We start from the raw sequence: 22,069 nt of genomic DNA, 5'->3' as shown, positions 1-22,069 counted from the left end.
AGACAAGGGAGCGGGCTGCTGCATGAAGCTGGCTGGTACCTTTTCTCCTTAATGCGCTCTGGCAACAGGAGGATGGGAGCCTCCCTGTTTCTCCCACAAACAAGGGCCCTGCCACTGCTTTGTTCAGGAAGATTTTCTTTGAAGCAACCCTTTGTGTCAGCCTCTCACTCGGCCACGGCGGTGCGTCTGCTTTGTCCTGCCAGCTCAGCCATGGAGTGTTTACAAGCCTCCCTCACCCTTCCAGGTTGTGGTTCAGCTCCATTGACACTGAAGGCAACAGACTCCTCTCTTGGCGTGTGATGAATCAATTACTTCCTCTGACACTCTATTACTATAGCCCTTACATCTCCAGATTGCAGATGAAAAGACAGGCTGAGAAGGGGGACAGGGAAGGGGAGAGGTCTCCTGAGGTCTCCTTCAATTGAGTTGTTGGACATCTGAAGAAATCCCCATCTGCCATATTTAAAGACACAGAGAGATGTTTTGCTCCTGATCGGCAGAAAAATCAGAGGGTTTTCACAAAAGAAAACCTAAGAAATCAAATGGGTCAAAAAAACTTCAACAAGATGTAGTGAACAGATCAATGGTGAGTCAGTCCCCTCTGCTGATGGAGATCCCAGACCTTGTTCCTGCCCATGATTATCAGGCCAAACATCAGCGTTACCAAAGGCACAACGTGCACGAGCCAGGCATTACACCTTCCTTTTTCACTGCAAAATAACAATGTAAATGAAACCGCACACCAACACTGGCAAAAGAGGAAGGAAGCTGAGCACATGCCTCAAACGCTCGTGCTGCCAGCAGGGTGGGGGGGGTCCTACTCCTTGCTGGACATCCGTCAACAACCCCAGCTCTGAGGGTTCCCTGGAGGTTTCTAATACGCTGAGCACTTCCCATGCAAACACCCCGCATGCGGCACGGCCTCGGCAGGCACGGGGCTGAGCGCAGGGGCTCTCCCACCACCAGTGGGCAAGTGCTGCCTGTCTCAGCAAAGGGGGACCCCACCTCAAAAAACAGGGGCATGCCCTTCCTCACACTGACCACAATGTCTTCTGTGCCCCTGCAAGAAGCGACGCCTGGGGCAGCCACAGCACGCACACAGAGCAGCCTGCCCGTTTCTGTGCCGTTTGTAACAGGAGTCAGTCTTTGGCAGAGGATTTCTGCTGTCAGACCCCACTGCTTCAGGCTCTGCTTCTAGCCATTCATTAAACACTAATATCTCCATGCCTGACCCAGTGCTACTTTAAAACCACCACCATACTACTTGATTGCTCAGCAACGCTGTACGTAGATTCCAAGAATTCCTTAGGATTCAGGGGGGAAAAAAACCCAACAAAAACCCCAGGTTATTCACTCTTTCTAATGATATACTTGCAAAGCCAGCATAAGGAAGGCTTGCTATGGTGTGTTTGAACTGACATATCAAAGACAGTTGCTTAAAACATCCTAGCTGTGATTAGTGGACCATGACTGCTATTAACTTATAAGGAATTCCAGGATCACCAGACTGTGGTTTGTAACATATTATTACATTGCCATTCAGTGGTGGTGTGCAGCCGCTTGATTTAAAGAAAACGGAGAACTAGTCTCAGACTAAAAACTAACCTCCCCCAATTCTTTCAAGTAAGCTCTGTGCTGAGCTCTGGCCAAAAGCAACCAGAAATTTCTTCTGTTTTCAGTCTGCTCTTTGCAGTCTGTTCTTTTTATTTTGCATTCGTATTTAATTGCAGAACTCACACCCAGCCAGAAAAGGCTGGGAACGAACCAATCGTCGTCGGCAGCGCTCTGACCTGCTCCTGGTCAGAGGATGCTGCTACGCGGCAGCCTTTGGAGGGGACTGTGCAATGCACTGCTGCTATCTAGACTGGGTTTTATGCCTGCAGATGCCCAGGTCTTCTTTATAGGGTGGGGAATTTAAAGTGATTTGCCAAAGCAGGAACAGTAAATCAATAGCAGGAAAGGAGAAGAACCCAAACCTCACAACTCCCAGCCCCGCTATTGCTGGTGAGTCTGACACTCCCCTGTTACAGCCTGACAATAGGGATGATATCCATTAGAAAGGCTGCGTGTAGCCAAGGCAAACAGTTGCTCATTAAAAGCCTAATCCAGTTCCTACAGAAATCAAGGTAAAACCTCCCGCTGCCTTTACTGGGCTTTGCATCTGGTCCTTAACAAAAAAAGGACATTTAAAAAAATATCATTCCGGCACTCTCCTTACATTCACTAAACCTTCTAACTCCTGCATCCAGACAGCAAACCCGTGACACAGGGTGACTCAAAAGAAGTGACCAAGACTCATATCCCCACTGGCATTTGGTTCCTGAGATCCACCTGTTTGGGATGAGCTTCTGTGAATGGTATCACCTGATGTCATCCAGTGAGCTGGAGCACGGTTGCAAAGACAGCCAAGGGTCTTGGGGTCTTTGCTGAAAGCACAAGCATCTCAGTGCTGTGGTTATCATCAGGCCGTTTCAGTGGGATTGCTCTACTGCTGTCCTATGGCATCTGTGCTAAGCGGGGTCAGCAAAGATGCAAGGGGCTTAGAGCTCGAGCGTGGCTTGCACTGCACACTCACCAAAAGGCTCACACTTCTAATACTTCTAGCTGGATCCTGAACACAGTGACAAGTCCCCACGGCCAGCCCTGTGCTCACCCCCCGATGCTGCTGGGGACCCACGGGTCCTGCTCCCTCCTTCCCTGGCCAGAGAGGCCGAGTGAGAAGCAAGTACACCACCACCACCTCCTCCTCGCTAGAGGAAGGAGGGGGAGAGGTCTCTATCTCTATTGCTATTGTTCCCAGTGTCACCAGCTGGCCTTCAATTTGTCATCATGCCAACAGGAAACAAGGTGCAAAACCGGATCTGACTCCTATGCAATCGGACATTGGTGAGCCGGCGGGACATAGGAGACGCCAGAAGAGTGCCTTTGGGGACATCACCTTCTGCACAGCCTGGACTTGGCCTGTCCCTCTGGGGGAGGCTCTGGAGCACAGGGAAACACAGCCACGGAGCGAGCGGAGCTCTCTCAGCTCTGCGGATGGGCAGCAGAGAAGAGAGATGTGAACAACCTTGAGCTGTTAACTCATGCGCTGGTCCAACGCCATCACAGCTAACCCATTCATTGTTTCATTTCGGAAAATGACCTGGGCTTGACGGGAACTATGAACCATACAGCGGATGCTGGGCAGAGTTAAAAAACAGTAGAAGCTCATTCGAAGACAAGTTGAGCTGCAGTGTCATATTACCCAGACTGAATTATTTCCTGTACGTTAGAAATGTCGCTTCTGGCTACCCATGCCACAAATGTATGAGCAAGCAAATGCCTTCCTTAACATCTCATCTCTGACTTCCCCTCTCTGCAGAGTTACAGCTTGACTCCCCCAGTGTTGCAGGAGATGCAGTCACTTCCCCTTGCATCCCAGCGAAGAACCCCCCCAAGCCCTGGCGTTCTATAGTGCTCCAAATGTATTTTCTCTTTTCTAAGCATCTTCCCAATCTCAAGATGAACTGCATTGTTTCTAAACTGTTTACTAATAAGCTAATTATGCATACTTTTCACAGCACTTACTAATTAGCTGTCCATAATTGCTGCCTTGTCTACTCTTAACCTTTGCTGATGGAAAGACAGCTTCTTGCAATATTATGCTCTTGTTTGAAGGAGACGGTCAAGAGAGCCAGGCTGCATGCTGCAGCCACCAGCTGCCTGCCTGCCTGCGGGCACTGGGGCTGGCTGCAGCTCCCCCCACCGCCTGAGCAAGGGACTCGGGCCAGCGTCTCTGCTGCTCTCTAGGAAGGATGCAGAGCTGTTTTGTTCCAGTGCCCAGCTTCCTGGAAGCACGGGAGATACCCATGCCGCCACAAGAGGCCTTCGCTGGCTAGCCGAGCCCGCGTGCCTCACCCTGTGTACTGTGGTTTGGGAACACCAACGTGTTAGTGGCAGTGTCCCCTGGCAGGCAGCGCTCTGCGAGGCGGGTGCTGGGAGCTTTGTGTCTTCCCTTGCCAACCCTTGGTCCCCTCTGCCCTTCAGGCTGGGAGCTCGGGCATCTCCGGCCATGCATCCAGCACACACCAGGATGCTGAACTCGCTTCAACTCTCTTGGCACTACCATGGCGCTTACGAGGCCACAGTGACAACTGTATAAATTTCCTCATTACAGTGGCCCCAGTTCCTGTTTCTGGAAACCCCGAGGCCTTGACATGGGAAGCCAACGTCAGGAGGATGAGCCTGACTGTGCAGCAATGGGGTTCCTCCAATTTGTCTGTTTCTGGAGCCCCGGGGCTCCTGTCTCCAGAAACCTTTGCCAGCATTTGGCATGTGCCACCAGAGGGGGCTGCGAGCCACGGCAGCAGACCCCCAAATCCTCCCCAGGCAGGGATCCCACCGATCGCAACCCAGTTGCAGCATGTGTTGGAAAGAGCTACAGAAGAACTCGCTGACAGGGTCTGATTATCAGTCGTCGTCTTTTTTTTTTTTAAATAACGTTCCTCTCGTGCAGATGTTATGACTCAGCTGAAAAGTCTTCTGCTTGCACAGGGAGCACGAACCCATCCAGTGCAGTGTGGAGGGAGCGTGCCTCTGCCGTGTGTGTACAGCAATGTCCCGGCACTCAACGGCAGCTCTGCCCGGCCTAACACTCTGGCAGCGTCAGCCAAGTGCGGCCGGGGATGGCAGAGTCAGTAGCCAATCTCGGGAGCGAGCTTTTAATGGTCCAAAGAGAAACCTAGCAGTGGGAGGGAGGCACGAATGGAAACGGTGGTTATAAATGCAGTGATTCACACAGAGCTGAGGTTTCTGACTTGGATTTTCCAAGTGAGTAATGCAGACAGAAAAGCAAAACGGCAATTAGGAAGGAGCGGGCAAAGCAGCTACGTGCCTGCGTGAGCCAGGGACGGCCACCCCTATTGCACACCTATTGCAAACGGTCCAGGTCACTCCCGGGATCGCAAATAAACCCTAGAATGCACAAGGCTGCCCAGCTACTGCCATGCCATGGGCGGGGGGGGGGTGGAAACGTTTCGCCGCAGCAGCAGCACGCTCTTTTCCACTGGATGCCACTTCTGTGTTCAGAGAGCAGATACCGACGGCGCGGGGCCGCGATGCCCGAGCAACAGCTGCGCTCGCAGCACAGAGAGGAAGAAACGGCGGGCAGGCAGGCTATTACCATTATTTCCGAATAGTCTGGCAGGTCTTTTATTGGAGCATCAAACTTCCCTTTTGGCTGTGGTCCCATGGCTGCAGGACAGTGCAAACAACAGCCCGGGTCCCATACTCCCTATCACAGCGAGCCCACCCTCCTGCAACAGGGATCCCTGCTGTACCGGCACACAAGAGCCACAACAGCAGGAGGAAGCCAATTTCCTTAACCTGAAGTGCCTTCCGAAGAAGGCGCTTCCTCAGAGCACGGAAAGAGGGAGAGAGGGAGAAAAATATGTTCTGGGGCTTCAATTACACGAAATTACTCCTTTCATGGTGGTGGAGGGTGGTGTGCAGTTACTTCTTAATGCAGCTGGACACAGCTGAAAAATAAAAGCCCAGATGTGCCTCCAGAAAAACAATAGCAAGAGTCAGCACCGAGCAGCCGCCCCTGGCTACCAGCTCCAGGCATCCATTGCCGGGCCATACTCCCGCCTCCAGGCAGGGAGGGCCGGCTGCCGGAGCCGCTCTCCGCAGCCAGCGCTCGCTCCGGCGTCGGGGCAGCACCAGGTACGCAGGCCCTTTCCGGCCAGCTGCCCGGCCCGGGGAAATCACTGACCTTTCCGCAAAGGTCCCCAGGCTGCCAGGCACTGTACAAAACACAGGGGGAAATGCCTCCTGTCCCAAAGGGAAATCTGAAGCAGATACCAGGAAGGCCAGAAAGGACACAGTAAATCTAAAAAGATGTTTGCAGATATTTTTGCAGGCCTTAGAATGGGTTTTAGGAATGTAAATGTTATGCTTTATGAGGGAGAAACTTTAGCCTAATAAGGTAAAAAGAAATGTTGAAGGAAGAAGGGACAGAGGAAGGGGTTATGGTGTTTACCTCTGGCAGCTGGAAGCACAGACCAGCACCGCTCCCACTCCGATAGCTGCCAGGTAGCAACACCAGAGTAGGGGGAACCTTGTCTGCCCAGAGACAGAGTGCCACCATGGGGGTCCATCAGCCTGTCACCTTTGTGTGAATGTGCTCCGTATTAATGATCAGATGTCAGAAGAAGGGCTCTGACCTGAGACTGTTTCTTTGATACTGAACTCCTGTTCCTGTTAAGGTTCCCACCCGCAGCTGCAATGAGGCCCTTGTTTCTTCATAAAATACCCTCTGACACTCAGATGAGATTTATTAGTAGATGGTCACCTATTGGTACTGCTTAATGCCCAAGCATTACACAGTGTTAATACCTGCTTCTGGTAGGTCACTGAAAAAAAAATATCTCTCCTATCAATTTCTTTTGGGCATGTTTATCATGCACTGTTCTCATCTGTTTGGTTATGCTTCCTATCAACCACTGTCCACGAAGTTCTTTCAAGCCCACTACTTTGCAGTGCTGGCTCTGGGGAGCAGGCACCCAAAGTCAGCTTGGCTCCCAGCTCATACCTGTGGCCAGCAGAAGCCCAAGCGCAGTGTGGATGAACCCTACTTCACTTGCACACAGGTGGCAGCTGAGGGGATAGAGGTGCAAAAAACCTTGACTTTCAGGAGAGGTTTGATGTTAATACCTGGTTTCTAGAGAGCAATGTTGCCGCAGGAGCTGAACTGAATCAGAGATCCTGATAAACCCTCCACCATTCATGTCCCACACGGGGGACCAAACCCCTTCAACTCAAACCTTTCTGCTTTAACTAAAGGCTCCCTGCGTGCATGTACAGGCGGAAAGGGAAAGGGCAAGACCACGTAGCAGCCACCCAGAGGATTTGCCACAGTAAAGTAGAAAGCAGCAAAGGGACAACATCTCCAGCACATACCATCTGCAGCTCGGGACCAGACCCTGCTCTCTCCCAGGCAGCAAAACATGGCAAAAGTTGTCCAAGGTGCTCAGAGCTAAAACTGACAGCTTCCTACACACGGAGGATAAAGCCAGGTGCCCGTCAGGGCTTCTGTCTCTCCAACCAACCTGGCTTTGCTTGCCTGAGACACCAGAGAGGCAGAAGCTAGAATACCTCCTGCCCAGCTCAACTCCTGCCCTGCACAGAACATTGCCCTGCCCAATACATACTGCATGCTCTGCAGACTGCGAATATAGGCCTATACAGCTTTTATTACCGTGGATTTGGGGCAACTGCATTAGCTGTGAGAAGGCTACACAGTTCAGCCTGTACAAACAATAATAAAATCTGATAGCAACCGTCATTCCCATGCGCTACCAACGCCTTGTTGTGTTCATCTATGGCCACGTGAAGCCTTTCTCTACCTTCTGCCCTCTCTAAACACATGCCTGATCCTGCAAAGTGCTAAATGCCTTGCACACACAGTGACTTCAGGGAGAGTTCATGGTGCTCAAAGCCTTATTAGCCCAGGCTTTATCTGTAGGGGGTGATGAGATCCCCAATGACATCAATCAGCACACCTTCATTAGAGGTAGAGAAGCTATGCTGATCTATAGTAGCTGAGGATTCAGCTTTACACTTCATAACCTTCAGTACACCATCAAACCCATGCTGAATTCTTTGTTCTCCACAGGACTGATTCTACAGCCCCATAAATGCTTCCCCTGTCCCTCTGTCCTTTTTGCAAACAGAATTTCCCTCTCCATATATAACCCCTTTTAATCAACAGGACCAGCACGTCTAGCAGGACTGCTGTGTCAGGCCTGTTTTAGGAGACCCCAAGCTCCTTCACTGCTCAAGCATCCCTGTAGCTGGCCATGGATTCCAGATTAAACACACAGGTTTATACGTCTGCTGAGACCATGTTATTAACTCAGCCTTTTATGATGCCCTTTGATGCTGTTAATTATTCTTTACTAGCTGTTAATTGTTTTTCCCGGACATCTAGTTTCCGAGTCCCTTAGAATAAAAGAATCATAGAATAGTTTGGGTCGGAAGGGACCTTTAAAAGTCATTTAGTCCAAGCCCCCTGTGATGAGCAAGGACATCTTCAACTAGATCAGGTAAAAAAAAAAAAAAAAAAAAAGGCAAGCAAAACCAAACCCCCAGTTTACCAAACGCAGCAGAAAAAGTACTGTGGAAAGTCAGATCTAGCCCAAACAGCTCGGACCCCCAAGTCCCCAGCCTCACATGGCCCAAGCCTGGCTCTCCAGCCCTAGGGTTCTCTATGCCATACCTCTGCCTAGTTACACACCAGGAAATTGCTCTGCTCTCCCAGCATGGTTTAAAAGGACAGTGAGGCCACTTTGACACTGAGAAAAACAAGCTGCTTTTTAATCAAAGTCAAACTCAGGTTGAAAGCCAGTCATCTCTTCCTTTCAGGTGATATCAGGCTGAGTTAAGAACCATCAGTTCAATGCAGAGTAGGTTCACCCTATGTGTCCAAAGCAGCATCTTATAACCACCCAGTCAGTAGAGGCACACTTGCCCCTTGAAAGGCAACGAGACAAGAGTGCTACGGGGGCTCAGGACAATGCTTGTTTTCATGTGCAAGGAAGCATGAGGCCCATACCGCTAGGCAAAAGCAGGAAGAGGTGACTATGCACTAGGGAGGAAGAGGAAGGCTCTTACTTGCAGTCGTGCTTTTCAATTTCAAAATGAGGGTTGAAGTTGAGGATAATCTTCTGGTTGGATTCAGGGGCGTAGATGACCCACTCGCAGTTCTGGTGGGAGGGATAGTCATTGGGGTACTCCGGGGAGGTGATGTACCCAGCATCCTTGGAATTCAGGCGGCCGCCGCATGGCTGAGCTGCAGAGACACAGAAGGGAACAAAGCATTGAAATGGGTTCTGGGCATTGGCCGTGCACAGCCAGTCCCTCCGGGCCATTACTACGGGGGGTGTGATAAAGGCCGTTCTCCAGGACGCTGACATCCATTTGATACTTTAATATTTCATATTAATCTCTGGGCAAGGGCAATTATTCTACACAACAAACCTACTCCTTTTCCCCTGCACCTCCTGCCACGCTTACATTCCACATTTCACACAGACCAGAAAGGAGAAATAAATGCTCTTGCCGAGGCAATTACAGAGCCATAAAGTAAGAGACAGACTGATATCAGATCATCTGGAGCCGCCTCGTTTTATCCCTTCTTTTGCCTCCTTTGCAAGCTGTTCTGTGGCGGTGTCCCACAGCTGCCTTGAGAGACACCAACATTTGGGCACGTACGACCCTCGGTACAGCTGCAGGGGCGCAGAAAGCTTTGCTGGTCCCAAGGAAGGAAACCGAGGCACGGCGGGGCTGGTGGCGAGCCCAGGCCCACCCGCATGGCTGCTGGCAGAGCTGAGGACAGCCCTTCTCCGCCTGCTGTGCTCTCGCTCCCCAACCCCGCCTGCCCGCACCACCCCACCCCGGCAGATTGCCTCCCGCCTCCCAAAACCTTTCAAGCTAACCCAGCCGTTGGAACTGCAGACGTGGATAATCAGCAGCGGCGGTTTTGTGGGGCTAGCCCGCAAATGGCTGGCAACGGCTGCGTGGTGAGTGGAGGAAGCACTCCCAGCTTTGGGTTAGAACAGGCCCCAGAGGGTGATTTCATCTTCAAAAAAACATTTAATCTCATGAACGCTGCAAATCAAATTTATTATTGCATTACTTGCTGGGAGGAAAATCTGCATCACAGGGTCAATTGATAACGCACTACAAATCCCAACAAAGTCCCTTTCTCCACAGGGCCCCTATGGCATGCCTCTTGCTGGCCCCCCCCGTCCCAGTGCCACGGCCCCAAAGGCTGCCACATCTGCCCCCAGAAGACAGCACTGCTTCCTCACACCCAGCAAAATGGGCAAAAAAAAGCAAAATGGGCAAAACCCAGCAAAACCCTGAGCCCCGCCACAGGGCAGGCTGACAGAAATACAGGGTGACCCCGATCCTGCATTGCAGAAGGGCTTTCCCCTCCCAGGTAAAACATGGGACGTGAACCCTTGTGGGTTGTCCCCACCACGGGGCTGTCCCCACAGCCTCCCCTCAGCCCTCCCGGAGGGCTCTGGTCCTGCAGGAGGGTACGGGCGGGCTTTCCCGGGGCCCAGATGTGCACACCCTGCAATGGGGCCCGATGCACATCCCATGTCCCCAAGGGAGCCAAGGCACAGGAGGAGCATCGTCCTCAGCACGGGGGAGTAACCACACGTCCCACACCCCATCGGCTCCCAGGGTCTCCACGGTGCTTCCCACTGCCCTGGCCTGGAGGGCTGTCCCTGTCCATCCCACAGCGGCACTCGCTGCAAAGCCCTGGGACCACCCGGGAGAAGCAAAGCAGTGCAGACTCGTGTGGGCACAACCTCACACCACGAGCCTGGCTCCGTCCCTGCGCCACGGGGTCCAGCAGGCCCCAGGGCTGTCCCCTGCCAGGCTGTCGCCAGCCCACCCGCTCTCTGCGGGGATGTCCCAGCCTACTTTGACGCTGCCCTCTCGCCGGAGCCAACGCGAGGAGCGGGAGCGAGGCAGGACCCCTTGGCAGCAATGCTTCCTGAAAAAAGCCCTTTGAATAAACAACCTGCTGCCTGCACGCTGCCTGCAGAAAATGCACATGCCCCGTGCCAGAACAAGGGCAGCAGGAGGGCCCTTCGTGGAGGAGTGAGGCTTCCTTCTCCACGAAAAAGCACTATCTCAGTTTCCCCCATATTTTTCATGCCCTCTAACACATTCATTCTTCAAAATAACTTTCTTCTCACACACCCAAAGGCATCTCTGCAGCCTTCTCTTTTTTCTTAAAATAATCCTGTAACTAACCTGAAAAATATGAGGGGAAATATTGCGTAAGAGCTGAGAATACCAGAAAACATCTGGTTTTGTTGCACAGGAGAGCTTGCTCAACACGCAAACATTTACAAACCTACGTTCTTGCACCAATCTTTTCTCTCAGCAAGGCATATTTGCCCACACACGTGTCTACGTGGGTTTGGGGGAGAGAGAAACAGAGACATTCACATGGAAGGAAGAAATTCACGGACTTGTTGACATCAATGTACAAATAGACGTGTAATTCACACTTCACTCATGTACGCACTTTCACACCTTCTCATAAAAATTCACACCTCGTTTGCACACATGTCCACCCCCTCCAGCAAAGAGAAATATTCAAGCTGCAGATTATTTTTCTTGGAAAGGGCAAAGTCTCGAAGCAATGAAAATACAGTCAATCCTTCCACACCTCGTCATCCCCTCCCAGCCTCCCCAGCTTTCACACACATGCTACCCGCTAGGCTGATACCACCAACATCACCCACCACTCAGAAGTTGCTAGCCCCTTACTCGCGCTGGATACTGTGAATACTTGTGAGCCGTTGCAACTCAACCAGTTGGAGGGGAACTGCAATGTGAACAGGGGTGTCGAGCTCCAGCTTGCTCTGGCTCTTACCTCTGGCTCTCACAAATGAACTCGGGAACAGAAATCCAAGTTTACCCTGGTCTCAAAACCTCTCCCTTGCCCTGCGAGGCCATCACAGGTCAGCAGGACCAAGCTAAGGAAATCCCTGGGCTTGATCCTGATTCCAGGTCAGCTTGGTGCCCAAGTTAAACTGCTGGTGCCGGTGAGGACAGCCTGAGTGAGAGGAGCTGGAGCCCGGCTCTCTGTGACTGTGGTCTCTGCAGCAAAACAGGAAAGCAGGCGAAACCACTGAGGGGGCGGGAGCAGCAGCCACATCCCTCAGGTGTTCAGATACCACCAAGAAAATTTCACCATCCTTCCGCAGCAGGGAAAGCCTTCCACCTGCAGGAAAACTTATCTGTGTCTCTCAGAGGAACAGATTTTGTCCTCTCATTCATTCCTCCCCCAAGAAGGTCCAAAGAAATGAAGGGGACTACTTCAGTAGAGCGCTGTGTTGTCTACCCACAGCACCAGGCCATGTGGTGGGCAATAGTGTACCAGGGAAACGAGGGCTTCCTAGAGTTATCTGAAGAGGCAAAATGACTTAAATACCTTTGTAATTGTTCTGTTGGGCTTTTTCTCTTTTGATTCACTGGTATCTAGCAGATAAAACACATGCAACTCCCCCCCCCCAAAATCTATCTCTGTGCCCACTGGCGGCCAAAGGGTTTGCCTCAGCAGACATGCCAACCACTGGCTCTCTGTATAAAATCAGGCCTGTTTTGTACACAGTAGACGGTCAAGCTTCTACATAAATGTGTCCTTTCAAACCGATGCATTGAATCCATGCAAAAATAAAAAAAAAATTTAAAAAAAGAAAAAAGGGGTGAGCGGCATGGCCGTGTGCTACCCAGGCTGTATGCTTTGGAAGCAAGATGTGCTCCACAGCTAACGGGCTCTGGCAGCTTTTGCCAGACCTGAATTCACTTAATAAAATTAAAATTAAATTCTGAAGTATTAAGCCAAGTCTGCCAGGTACGTGGGACATCCCGTTGCTCAGTAAGCAAAATGCAGGCATTGAAAGCAAACTGCTGGGGCCCCTGCCAGCCTGCATGGTGGAGGGGCTGGGGGAGCGCTGTGCCGGCGGCGAGGCCACATGGGAGCAGCCGGGCTCCTCAGTGGAGGCTATGGATGTTGGCACTTCCCAGCAGTGTCGGAGCAGGATGTGTTCAGGATGAGAAATCCCCAGATCCCCTCCTTCATTAAGGCCCACCACATGACTTACATCATCCCAGCAACCCTCTCCTTGCAGCACCACCCCAACAGGGGAACTACACCAGAGGACGACAAGCCAGCCATAGGGATGGGAAAGGAAGACCTGGAGAAGCTCACGAGGGCAGACTCCTGCCAACGCCACAGCATACAGCGGGCAGCTCCAAAGCTTCCCACAGAGGTGGGTATCAGCAGCTGAGCTCCTCACCCTTTGTGAGGGGCAGTCCCTTCTTTCCCTGCCCTGACCTGCTGGAGACATCCAGGCTGCAACGAGCAATCATCACTCAGGGGACCCAGAAAAACCCAGCCAGGCCCTAGGAACCTCCACCCACACTTGGTGTTTTTCAGCTTTGCAGTTCATCAGCGCACACTGAAACCTTAGGCTGGGAGCAGAGCGTTCTCCTACTTGAATTTCCTGCCGATTAAACCCCTCTGGATTTCCCTCACCCCAGGAGAGCAGGGCTCACTGTTATTGTTGGACCTTCAACACAGAAACTAAAGCCAACTCTGCCTGTAACAAAAATAATCATCACGAGAGAGGCCCGTTTCACAACAAACACACACACTACAGCCTCTCAGAGCTTGTAGTGTCCAGCAGAAAACTATCACGTGTTTTGATCTGTTGGGTTCAGTTTACTTTGGGATAATTCAGGGCTGCACACAAAATTTAAGGCATTCTTGTTGCCTTACAGGCAAGCAACAGCATTGGTGTCTGTGCTGCTCAGAAAGAGCAGCCTCTGAGGTGAGCAAAGGAGCAACGGAGAGAGACCCCAGGAGTTCCACGGTGGAGGGACGCACTGACTAGCCTCAGCACTTCTTTTCTTCCTCTCATGAGGCCCCCACAGCCCAGCTCCACACTCTCATTGAACCACCGCAGAATATTTCTACATCCTGGGGTCCAGTGCTGGACAGAGGACATTTGCCCTGCCAACCCTCCGACAGTGCAGCAAAATACGGGTCCTGGCACACACGACATACTGCTCTCGGAGCTGCTGAACTTGGCACGAGTCCTTGCAGAGCAAACCCTGCCTTTCAGTCCCTTAGAGTCAAACGGCTCTTCAAGAAGCAAAGTTTTTCGAGGTCCATGTGCGTCCAAGCACTTTGCCAAACCCTAGTACGGAGGCGACAGACAGATCTCTTCTGCCAAGGATTCATTACCGTTAACGTTCATCCGGCCCCTGGGCCTGGGGGAGACTCTGGGCACGGCCAACATGAGAGGAGCTCTCACCCCAAACCACACGGCACAACTCTCACATCAGGCAGGAACACAAATGCGAACTCGCGGGTTTAAACGATACAGATTAGCCATTGGCCAAGGAGAGAGACATAGTGCAGAGGAAGCTAATAAGATTAGGTATTTTATCCCCAGCAGCATAGATCATTTTAGCAGAAGCATGTTTGCTTTGGATTGCGAGATAAAGCTTCAAAGGCTTCCTGAACAAATTAATGGACAAACACACCCAAACAACACAAAGCACTTACACGCACATTTCATCCCAGAGTGGCACCCACATCCACGTCTTGGGATTTCACACCATCAGGGAGAGTCCCCTGAACATTTCATCGAGGGCCTTTACCAGTATAACTAAAATTTCACTTAAAAGTAGAGGCACAGCAAAGCAGAATCTAAAGACTGCTTTTGTGATCTGAACTAGGATTTTGTTTGATTCAAAGTGTCTCAAGCCTGTCACGAGACAGGCTCATAAAAACACTGTCTGGGCTTAAGCAAGAAAGGAACGCACCAATCCATCAGTTGAGGAATGCAGCCGTTTGACCACTTCCTAAGGCAACCGGGGAGGGATGCAATATATTCACTTCACAGCACTGGACAGCAGTGAGAGGGGAATGCCGGAAAGCTCAGCAAATGGAACGTTTTAGCTGTGAGCCTTTGCAAAAAGAGATAATATTATATTATTTTTAACTAAGATGGGAGGAAGAGAGAGAAGGAGATTTGGAAATTTCTGATACCTGAACTTTCTTTCCCATGTTAATCCACAGAAGAATTAAGTGGAAATCTGAATTACAGACCTACTGAAGCTTCACTGTGAAAAATGAGAGGGACAAATCCCACATGCAAATCGAGGTAATTTGCTTTGAAATCAGCTGATTTCCAGCCCTGCAGTTCTAGATAGCCACCTTCCAGGGGCCAGCATTCCTTTGTGCCACTTGAATCAGCGGCAACCTTGACCTTTAAAGATTGTCACTTTGGGGTTTTGGTGGCGTCCCTCCACCCCAAACCTTGTATCTTTGATGAGATTTTATATCCTGGTTTTACATGGTGCCACGTCTGCTAACTTTGTTATTTGTCATCTTATATCACAGGCAAATGCAATTCCAATAGGGCAACCGGCTTAATAGTGTTAGTCGTTATATCGATGCGTGTACAGACAATTGTCCCAGCTTGCCTGCAAATGTAATCGGTGGGTCTGGAATTACCACTCCTGGCTACTCCGGTAATCATTTGAGAGAGCACGTGAGTGTGCGCGTACACGCACAAGAGAGGGGGATAATCGCATCTCGAACTTGCAGGAATCATGCCTGTTTTTCCTGCCTCTCTGTTAGGCTCCCAAGGGGTTGAAGTCTCGTGGAAACACACTGCCATCTCCCAGGAATAGGTGGCAGCTTCAGGAGACCTTCAAGCTGCAGATCGGGCAGTTTCTGAGGAAACCTTGCCAGTACTGCAAGCAGGGAAGTGGAGACCCAGAGAAGCTTGAGGGCTCAGAGCAGAGGCAGAAATAAAGCAGGCTTCCAGCACAGCAGCCTGCCACCCTACCTATAGGCTACACTAGGAAATAATATCAGGATGAAACAATTTGCTGAGCCACCCCCGTGAATACTATCAATAATAGGCTGGTTTGAGGGCCATAGAGGAAAAGCAAGAGACATTCCTAATTCCACACATTGAAGAAAGAGCCATGGATTCACCTAGGATTCCTCTCTAAAGGGCTTCAGGATTGATGAAAGATGTTCAATGTCTCTGAAATACTAATTAGTATTGTTATTACGACAATTCCAAGAAGAAAAAAAAGCCTGTCTCATCTCTCGTCTCCCCCTGCACCCTCCCAGCTTCCTCATGACTTTTGAGCCCATCTGTCAGGATCCGTTCTGAAACTGAATCCTGGCTTTCCCCACCAGGCAATGGGAGTTTATTCCTGCCTCTTCCCAAGGCAGCTGGCAGAGCCTCTCCAAATCCTGCAACACCCCTGGCTCAGCCCTTCCTCCCAGGGGCCACAGCGCAAAACCCGGTGCCTTGGCAGCAGGCAGCCCCACGGATGGGACAGCATGGGACGGGAGGGGAAGGCAGTGCCTCCGGAGCCACCCGGGGAGAGGTCTCGCTGCGGCTCCCTCCGCATACGCTGCCGAGCAGCAGCGGCTTCAGCCTTTACGACGGCTTTCTCAAATCCAGCTACTGCTGAGCCTCGCTACTACAGCCGAAGTTATTACACATTCTGGCGAGTGTCTTAAACACATTGTTTCCTGCTGAGCACATATTCAGTGGTCAAACAGAAAGAGAGGAAAGCAGGAGCGGGCCTGGGGGTGTGCATGAGGGAGAGAGTTGCCGAGAGGCTCTGGGAATGCGAGGGACAGCGCAGGAAAAGGAAGGGTGCAGGAGCGTGTGTGTGGCAGGCAGCAAGGTGGTGGGGACCAGAAGGGCTCTGTGCATAAGAGAAAAGGTAGAGATTTGCGTGCTTGTGAAGAGAGAGGAGGAACCAGGGAGACAGTGTGCGCATATATGTCTACATACGCAAGAGGTTGGGGTTTTCCTCCCTCCTCTCCCTACAGGCATCCCCTAAAAATCCAGGGTCCAAAGGAGGCTTTCAACAAAACATAAGCCGAGTGAAAGGATAGCATCCTTTTGGCTTCACCATCTTCCTAGGAGGGATGTAGAGAAAGGCAGGCATTCAAGCCCCACACAGACAGCACTTCACAGCTAGGGGTGACCCACCAGAACAGCTGGGGCAGATGTCTTGCCTTTGTCTCAAATGCATGGGGAAAAATTGGGGCAGGTTTCAAAGACCCGGAGCCCAGCACTTCATCTCTGGGGCCCATTTTCTTTGACTCATCAAGTATGAAGTGAGGGGGAGAAGCATTCAGACAGAAAGTCTCTGCAGCCATCCATCCCTGCAAGTAATACTTCCAGCTATTCCGCATGCCAGCTCACTGCTTGTACCCCCTTCCCCAACCTGTCTGGGAAGAGGCTGCCTCGCCAAGGCTGCGGTCAGGGCCCTGGCCCCCCAGCTGTCCTCCCGCATGCGATCCACAGGCACCGCTTGCACGTAGAAAGGGTTACAGATCTGAGTTGTAATTTCGAGCGTTTGGCCCTGTGCCTGCCGACCTCGTGCTGACAAACCTCTCCTCCATGTCTGCGCTTGTGTCTTTTCACTGCGCAGGCATCAAGCCTGGCTCAGGATCCAGCCTTCTGAGATTGCGATTTGGCTCAGGCAGGGAGAAGGCTGACCCTTTGATTCTGAGTATGATTAAAACCATGCTACTGTAGCGCTAAGCTGTGTGCAACACTGCTAGCAACAGCCCTGATTTATGTTGTTGCTAGTATTGCGGTTTCCACCAGGGTGTAGACAGGGATTTCGAAAATAGCCCAGCTACCTCTTTGTCTGTGTGTGTATTATAATTAGAAATGTGTCAAAGGGCTGTTACAGAGTGAGGGTAGCGCTGGAAACGTTCACAGCCCGCTTCTGCCCCCACCTCCGTGCCGACACCATCAGCCCCAGCTTGGGTGTGTGCAGGCACATCAGCTCTCCACACTTCCCGGATTAGACAACTGTATTCCCGAGACCCCATGGGACGCGGTGGCGGTGACTTCACCGCACAATGGAGAGCAAGTTCAGCAGCTTCCAGTTTGCTCTCAGGCTGCTGCAATTTGCCCCCACCATCATGGCTAAATGCCGACCTTCTCTATTTCGATTACAGATAGGAACATGGGTCTCAGATATAGACGATCTATTTTCCTAGCACAGCTGGTCTGTCAGAGGTCATATAATTTGGCAGCAATCCCAGTGCTTAAAAATTAATTTTTCCTTATTAATACAACTGGGGGTCCCACAGGATAGGATCCCAGCCTTATCTGAACCCGACAGCTTCCTAAACCCCATGAAGAATGCTTTCTCCTCTCAGGCTATCTATGATACAAGGCCACCGTGTCCTGGAGCCTGGCAGCACTGGAGGTTTCTGCTAGGAAACCAACCCACCCGCCTGGAGTGGCACACTGCTGGGACGGGCAGTGCTGCCTTCTCTGGCCCAGCAAAGTGGGTTGTGTTCTCGTTTTAACCTTCTAAGCCACGCATGAGGTACCGAACACAGAGTAAATCCTGGGAAGGGGGCTGGGGGGGAGAAGGAGCAGGGCAGGGAGATGGGAAGCGCCTCCGTAGAGCCCCCTGCGACCAATATGCCTGCCTGTCGCTCCAGACACCACACACAATGATTTTTCTGCGGCAGGAAAGTTAGGAAAACAAAATGCAGCATCCTAACCTGGATCAGAGCCCCTCACTGAGCTTGTATCAGTCGTTTTCAGCGATGCTCTTGACAACTGTCTGATTCCTAGGCTAAAAAAGCTTTTGTTCCGAGTAAAAGCCGAATTAACAGGACAACGGGCAAAAGGCATTACAGTCAACGCTTGCGTGGGTGTGTGTGCATGTTTGTGTGTGCGCAGCCGTGTGCCTGCTTGGCAGCAATTTGTTTTGGTCCCCCTCCCCACCTTGCTACATCTCCTAAGTCATTACTAAAAATCCTAGCTTTTAAGCAAATTGGAAGGCTTCAGGACTGAGCGTTGCTCAGAGCTGCATAAACATCTTCTGAACGGCTCAGTACTTGGGTCACTCAAATCTGTTACTTTCTTACTTGATAGCTTTTTACGGGAAGATAAAAGACACACAGTCATCCAGCCGTCAGATTTATATTCCAGGGTCTCGCACCCACTCCCCACCACGGTTATCTCAGGGTTTGCTTGGCTACATACAAATTGGCAGCTGCACTGTTTATCTCTTACTGTAGAAATATTGCATGAGAGTTTTTTCCATGTAGATTATCATATTATCGTCTATTAAAAACATCTCCCCTCTCTACTAACCTCCCTTAGGGAACTTTAAGAGGGACTTTCATAATGGGGGAAGGCTTTCAGATACACCAGACTGAAACATAAATCCACCTACCTCTGGCATGTTTTTCTTACTAGGCTGACTAATTTGCTGGAGCTGAGCATAGCCTGATCAAGGTTTGCATCCTATTGCCCCACACCTTTGCTCACCGGGCTAGCAATAAAGTCATTTGACCAGGTTTGCAGCACAACAACTACGTCTCGGCAAACAGCCGCTGGTGTCAGCTGCAGGGAGACAACTTCCTTGTTGGCTCCAACACCATGTGATGCTCTGCTTAGCCGGGAAAACCTTGCGTTCAAATAAACATTTCTTACAGAGACGGAATGGCCTCAGAGACACAGTTGGCTCGTAAAACCTTCCCAGCTAGAAGTCCTGATCCCAAGCTCATGCAAGGATAGAAGGAGGTGCACACACAGGCACACGCTCAAGGCTCAGCAGCCACAGGGATGGAAGCCAGGCTGGCCAGTGCACCCTCAGGAGTGAGCCTCAGGCTGCAGCCCGATCTGCCTCATCACAGTGTCCACTCCAGGAGACCAGACACTGTCTCTGCCACAGGGACCATCTGAGAAGGCTGTTAGACTCAGCAGGGGCCTCCCAGGACTTTGTCCTTTCCCTTCACCCCATCGAGTACCTATTTCATTTGTTTTCCTATTTGAACAAAAGATGGGATTTTTTTCTTTCCTTTATAACCATAAGGGAAGAGGCGATGCCAACGGGCAACTGAATGTACACAGAGCATGCTTGCCGCGAACGTCTGTGCTTTGCTGCCGCAAAAAAGAGGGACTTTCTCAGGCAGCAGAGACTCTCCCCTTTCCAAGCGGGAGCTGGTGGCCACGCCGCTCCGGGGCAGGGGGAAAGGCAGGGGGACAGGCAGCGACCGGCGGGCGCACGTCGCGCCCTGCCACCTAACGCTGCCTGGGCTGGCGGCGGCTCAGGACTCCGCGTCCCCGCGGGCTGTCCGAGGCATTTCCCGGGGCCCCAAATAACGGGAAGGGAAACCCACAGCTCGGCAGCTGCTGGCTTGGCACCACCGTCCTGCCAGGCAGCTCCGGGCTGCTGACTGCAGAAGGAGCCCCAGGAGAGCGGTGGGTGGCTGGGTGAAGCGCATCCTCGTCCCCCCAGTGACTGCTCCAGATGGAGATCCTGCTGCTCCCACTAGCCAGTGGCCGGCGAGCACAGGGCCCAGCCTCAGCGCGCCCTTGCCCCTCTGCTGTCCCCAAACCGAAGAAAACGCAAGCACCGGGGCTTCATCCCAGGGCCTCCTGACAGCCCAACCTAGCTCTTAAGCGAAGACCAGAAAAAAAACCACGCTCACGCCCCAAAACCTGCCACGAATCCGCCAGGTCCCGGGACACCCCGGCGCTTGCAAAGTAAGCGCGGGTCCCGCAGGTACGGCGGGCAGGCTTTCCCGGGGGGCTGCCCGGAGGGAGGTGCCTCCAACGGGCGGGTGCCGCCGCCGCCGCCAGCCCTGCACGGCTCCCGGTCGCCTGCTCCCTGCGAGATTATTTTGATTTCCCACCTAAAGTTTCCCGAGGCTGCAACCAGGCACGGGGCCGTGGGCATCCGGATGCGGGTGTCTGGGATGCGGCCGGTCCCTACCGCTTCCCCTCCCTTCCCCGTGCTCCCCGCAAAAACCCGGCGCGCAACTTTCCAATGCGGCTCCGTTCCCTCGCCCCTCCCCGCCGGGCGGTGGGGAGCCGAGCGGCTGCACGGTCTGCGCGCCCGGCCGGGGGGCTGCGAACCCCCCGAAGGCCGTACGCCCGCAGCCGCGCGGCGCCGCCGAGCCCCCATTGCCTTCCCCGGCGAGGCCCGGGGCCGGGCAGAGCCTCCGGGCGCGTGCCGGGGACCGCGCCCGGGCGCCCGAAAGTTGGACGGGCGGGGAGGGTTCCCTCGCCCACGCGCGGCCGGGCCGGGGGCATCCCCGCCTCGAGGGGCGCCTTACCTGTCTCCGCCGTGCCTCCGGAGCCGGGCAAGCACAGCCCTAGAAATCCCCACGCGAGAAGAAACGTATCCATCCTTCGGAAGAAATGGGGGGAAAAAAAAAAAACCCAACCAAAACCACCCAACACCCGAGGCTGCGGGGCCGGGCTTCGCCGCCCTGCCCCGCGTGGGCGCCCCCCTGGCGAGCGGCTCCGGCGGGGCTCAGCGGGGGGCGGCGGGGCGGGCGGTGCCGGCGGGAGCGGCTCTCCCCTAGGGCGAGCGGCGGGGCCGGCGCCTCGGCATCCCCCGGGGCGCGGGCCGGGGCGGCGCGGGCTGAGGCGGCGCGAGCCGGGGCGCGGGCTGGGGCGCCGTCCGCGCCTCCTCTCCTCCCCGCCGGCGCCTCGCAGCCTTTTCAGGCGGGGCGGCACGCGGCTGTCAGCGCCTCGCGCCGGCACCGCCCCCGCGCCCCCCCGCCCGCGCGCCGCCCCGCGCCCGCGCACCGCCCCGCCGGGCTCCGCCCGCAGCCGCGGGGGAGCGCGGAGGCTCCCGCGGCGCCGGGGGAAGGCGGCCGGGGACGGAGAGGCGCGGAGCGGCTCCGCGGTGCCCGGCGCATCCCGGCTGCTGCCGGCCGGCCGCTTCCCCGAGCGCTCACGGCCTCGCCGCGCCGGCAGGAACCCAAAATCGCGACTGAGAGCAGCGCGAAGGAGCCGGGCCGTGCGGGGGAGACAGCCTGCGCCGTCAGACGGGGGAGCATCAGGACAAGGATTGTCCCTGCTCGCCGGCTTCCGCCGCTGCCGGCGGAGACCCAGAGCGGCGGCAGCGGGGAGCACACGCTCCCCCGCTTCTGGCACCCGTGTTGCGGTGCGAAGGCTGCTCTAAGGGACAAATGCGGGACCTCCGCGGGCCCGCACCACGGTTGGCTTCCACGCTCCCAACCAGTTTTCTCCAAGATGCGCTTTAAAAACACAAGCCGGGAGCGGCGTTCACGTAGTCGCCTGAAGAGTGCTCAGAAAGTTTGTTCGCCTTTGCCCCTGCGCACCCGAGCAGCCGCCGCCCGGGCTGGAACCGCCGCGACCTCGCGTTTGCTCGCCGCTTACATTCACAGACTGCAACGGGCCCCGGCAAACGGGGCTAGCTCACGCCTCCGTCCCGAGAGGGGACATTTCAAAGCACACAAGTGAAATGAGCCCTAAAACCCCGCACCAAAAAGCTACTCAAACCCCAAGTTCTTTAGGTTATCGATCAGTCCTTATATAGATTCCAACTTCCCAATTTACAGCAGACAAAGGATTAAAACTACAATACCTCATTTTTTTTCAAGTTGGTAATTAGTGAAGAGATACCGGCATGTGGCAGAAGTAAGATACATCATTGT

General features: G+C 53.3%; 1 protein-coding gene across 2 annotated transcripts in view; it reads right to left on the bottom strand.

The window, feature by feature from the left end:
• NRP2 (neuropilin 2) overlaps nucleotides 1-21,095 on the bottom strand; it is a gene marked incomplete at its 3' end in the record, with an annotated part of 86,985 nt that extends 65,890 nt beyond the window's left edge. For both annotated transcript variants that reach the window (XM_082001487.1, XM_082001488.1), the window contains exons 1-2: nucleotides 20,717-21,095; nucleotides 8,653-8,830 (exon numbers count right to left, since the gene is read on the bottom strand). In XM_082001487.1, coding sequence (XP_081857613.1) covers nucleotides 8,653-8,830; nucleotides 20,717-20,789 — 251 coding nt within the window. In that variant the 5' untranslated portion in view covers nucleotides 20,790-21,095. The remainder of the gene's footprint in view (nucleotides 1-8,652; nucleotides 8,831-20,716) is intronic.
• Between the last annotated feature and the right edge of the window lie 974 nt (nucleotides 21,096-22,069).

Source organism: Phaethon aethereus, assembly GCF_964289735.1.
Source record: "Phaethon aethereus genome assembly, chromosome: 6".
NCBI classification, from domain to species: domain Eukaryota; kingdom Metazoa; phylum Chordata; class Aves; order Phaethontiformes; family Phaethontidae; genus Phaethon; species Phaethon aethereus.
Note: the sequence above shows the minus strand (reverse complement) of the source record. Positions and strands in the feature narration are given on the sequence as shown.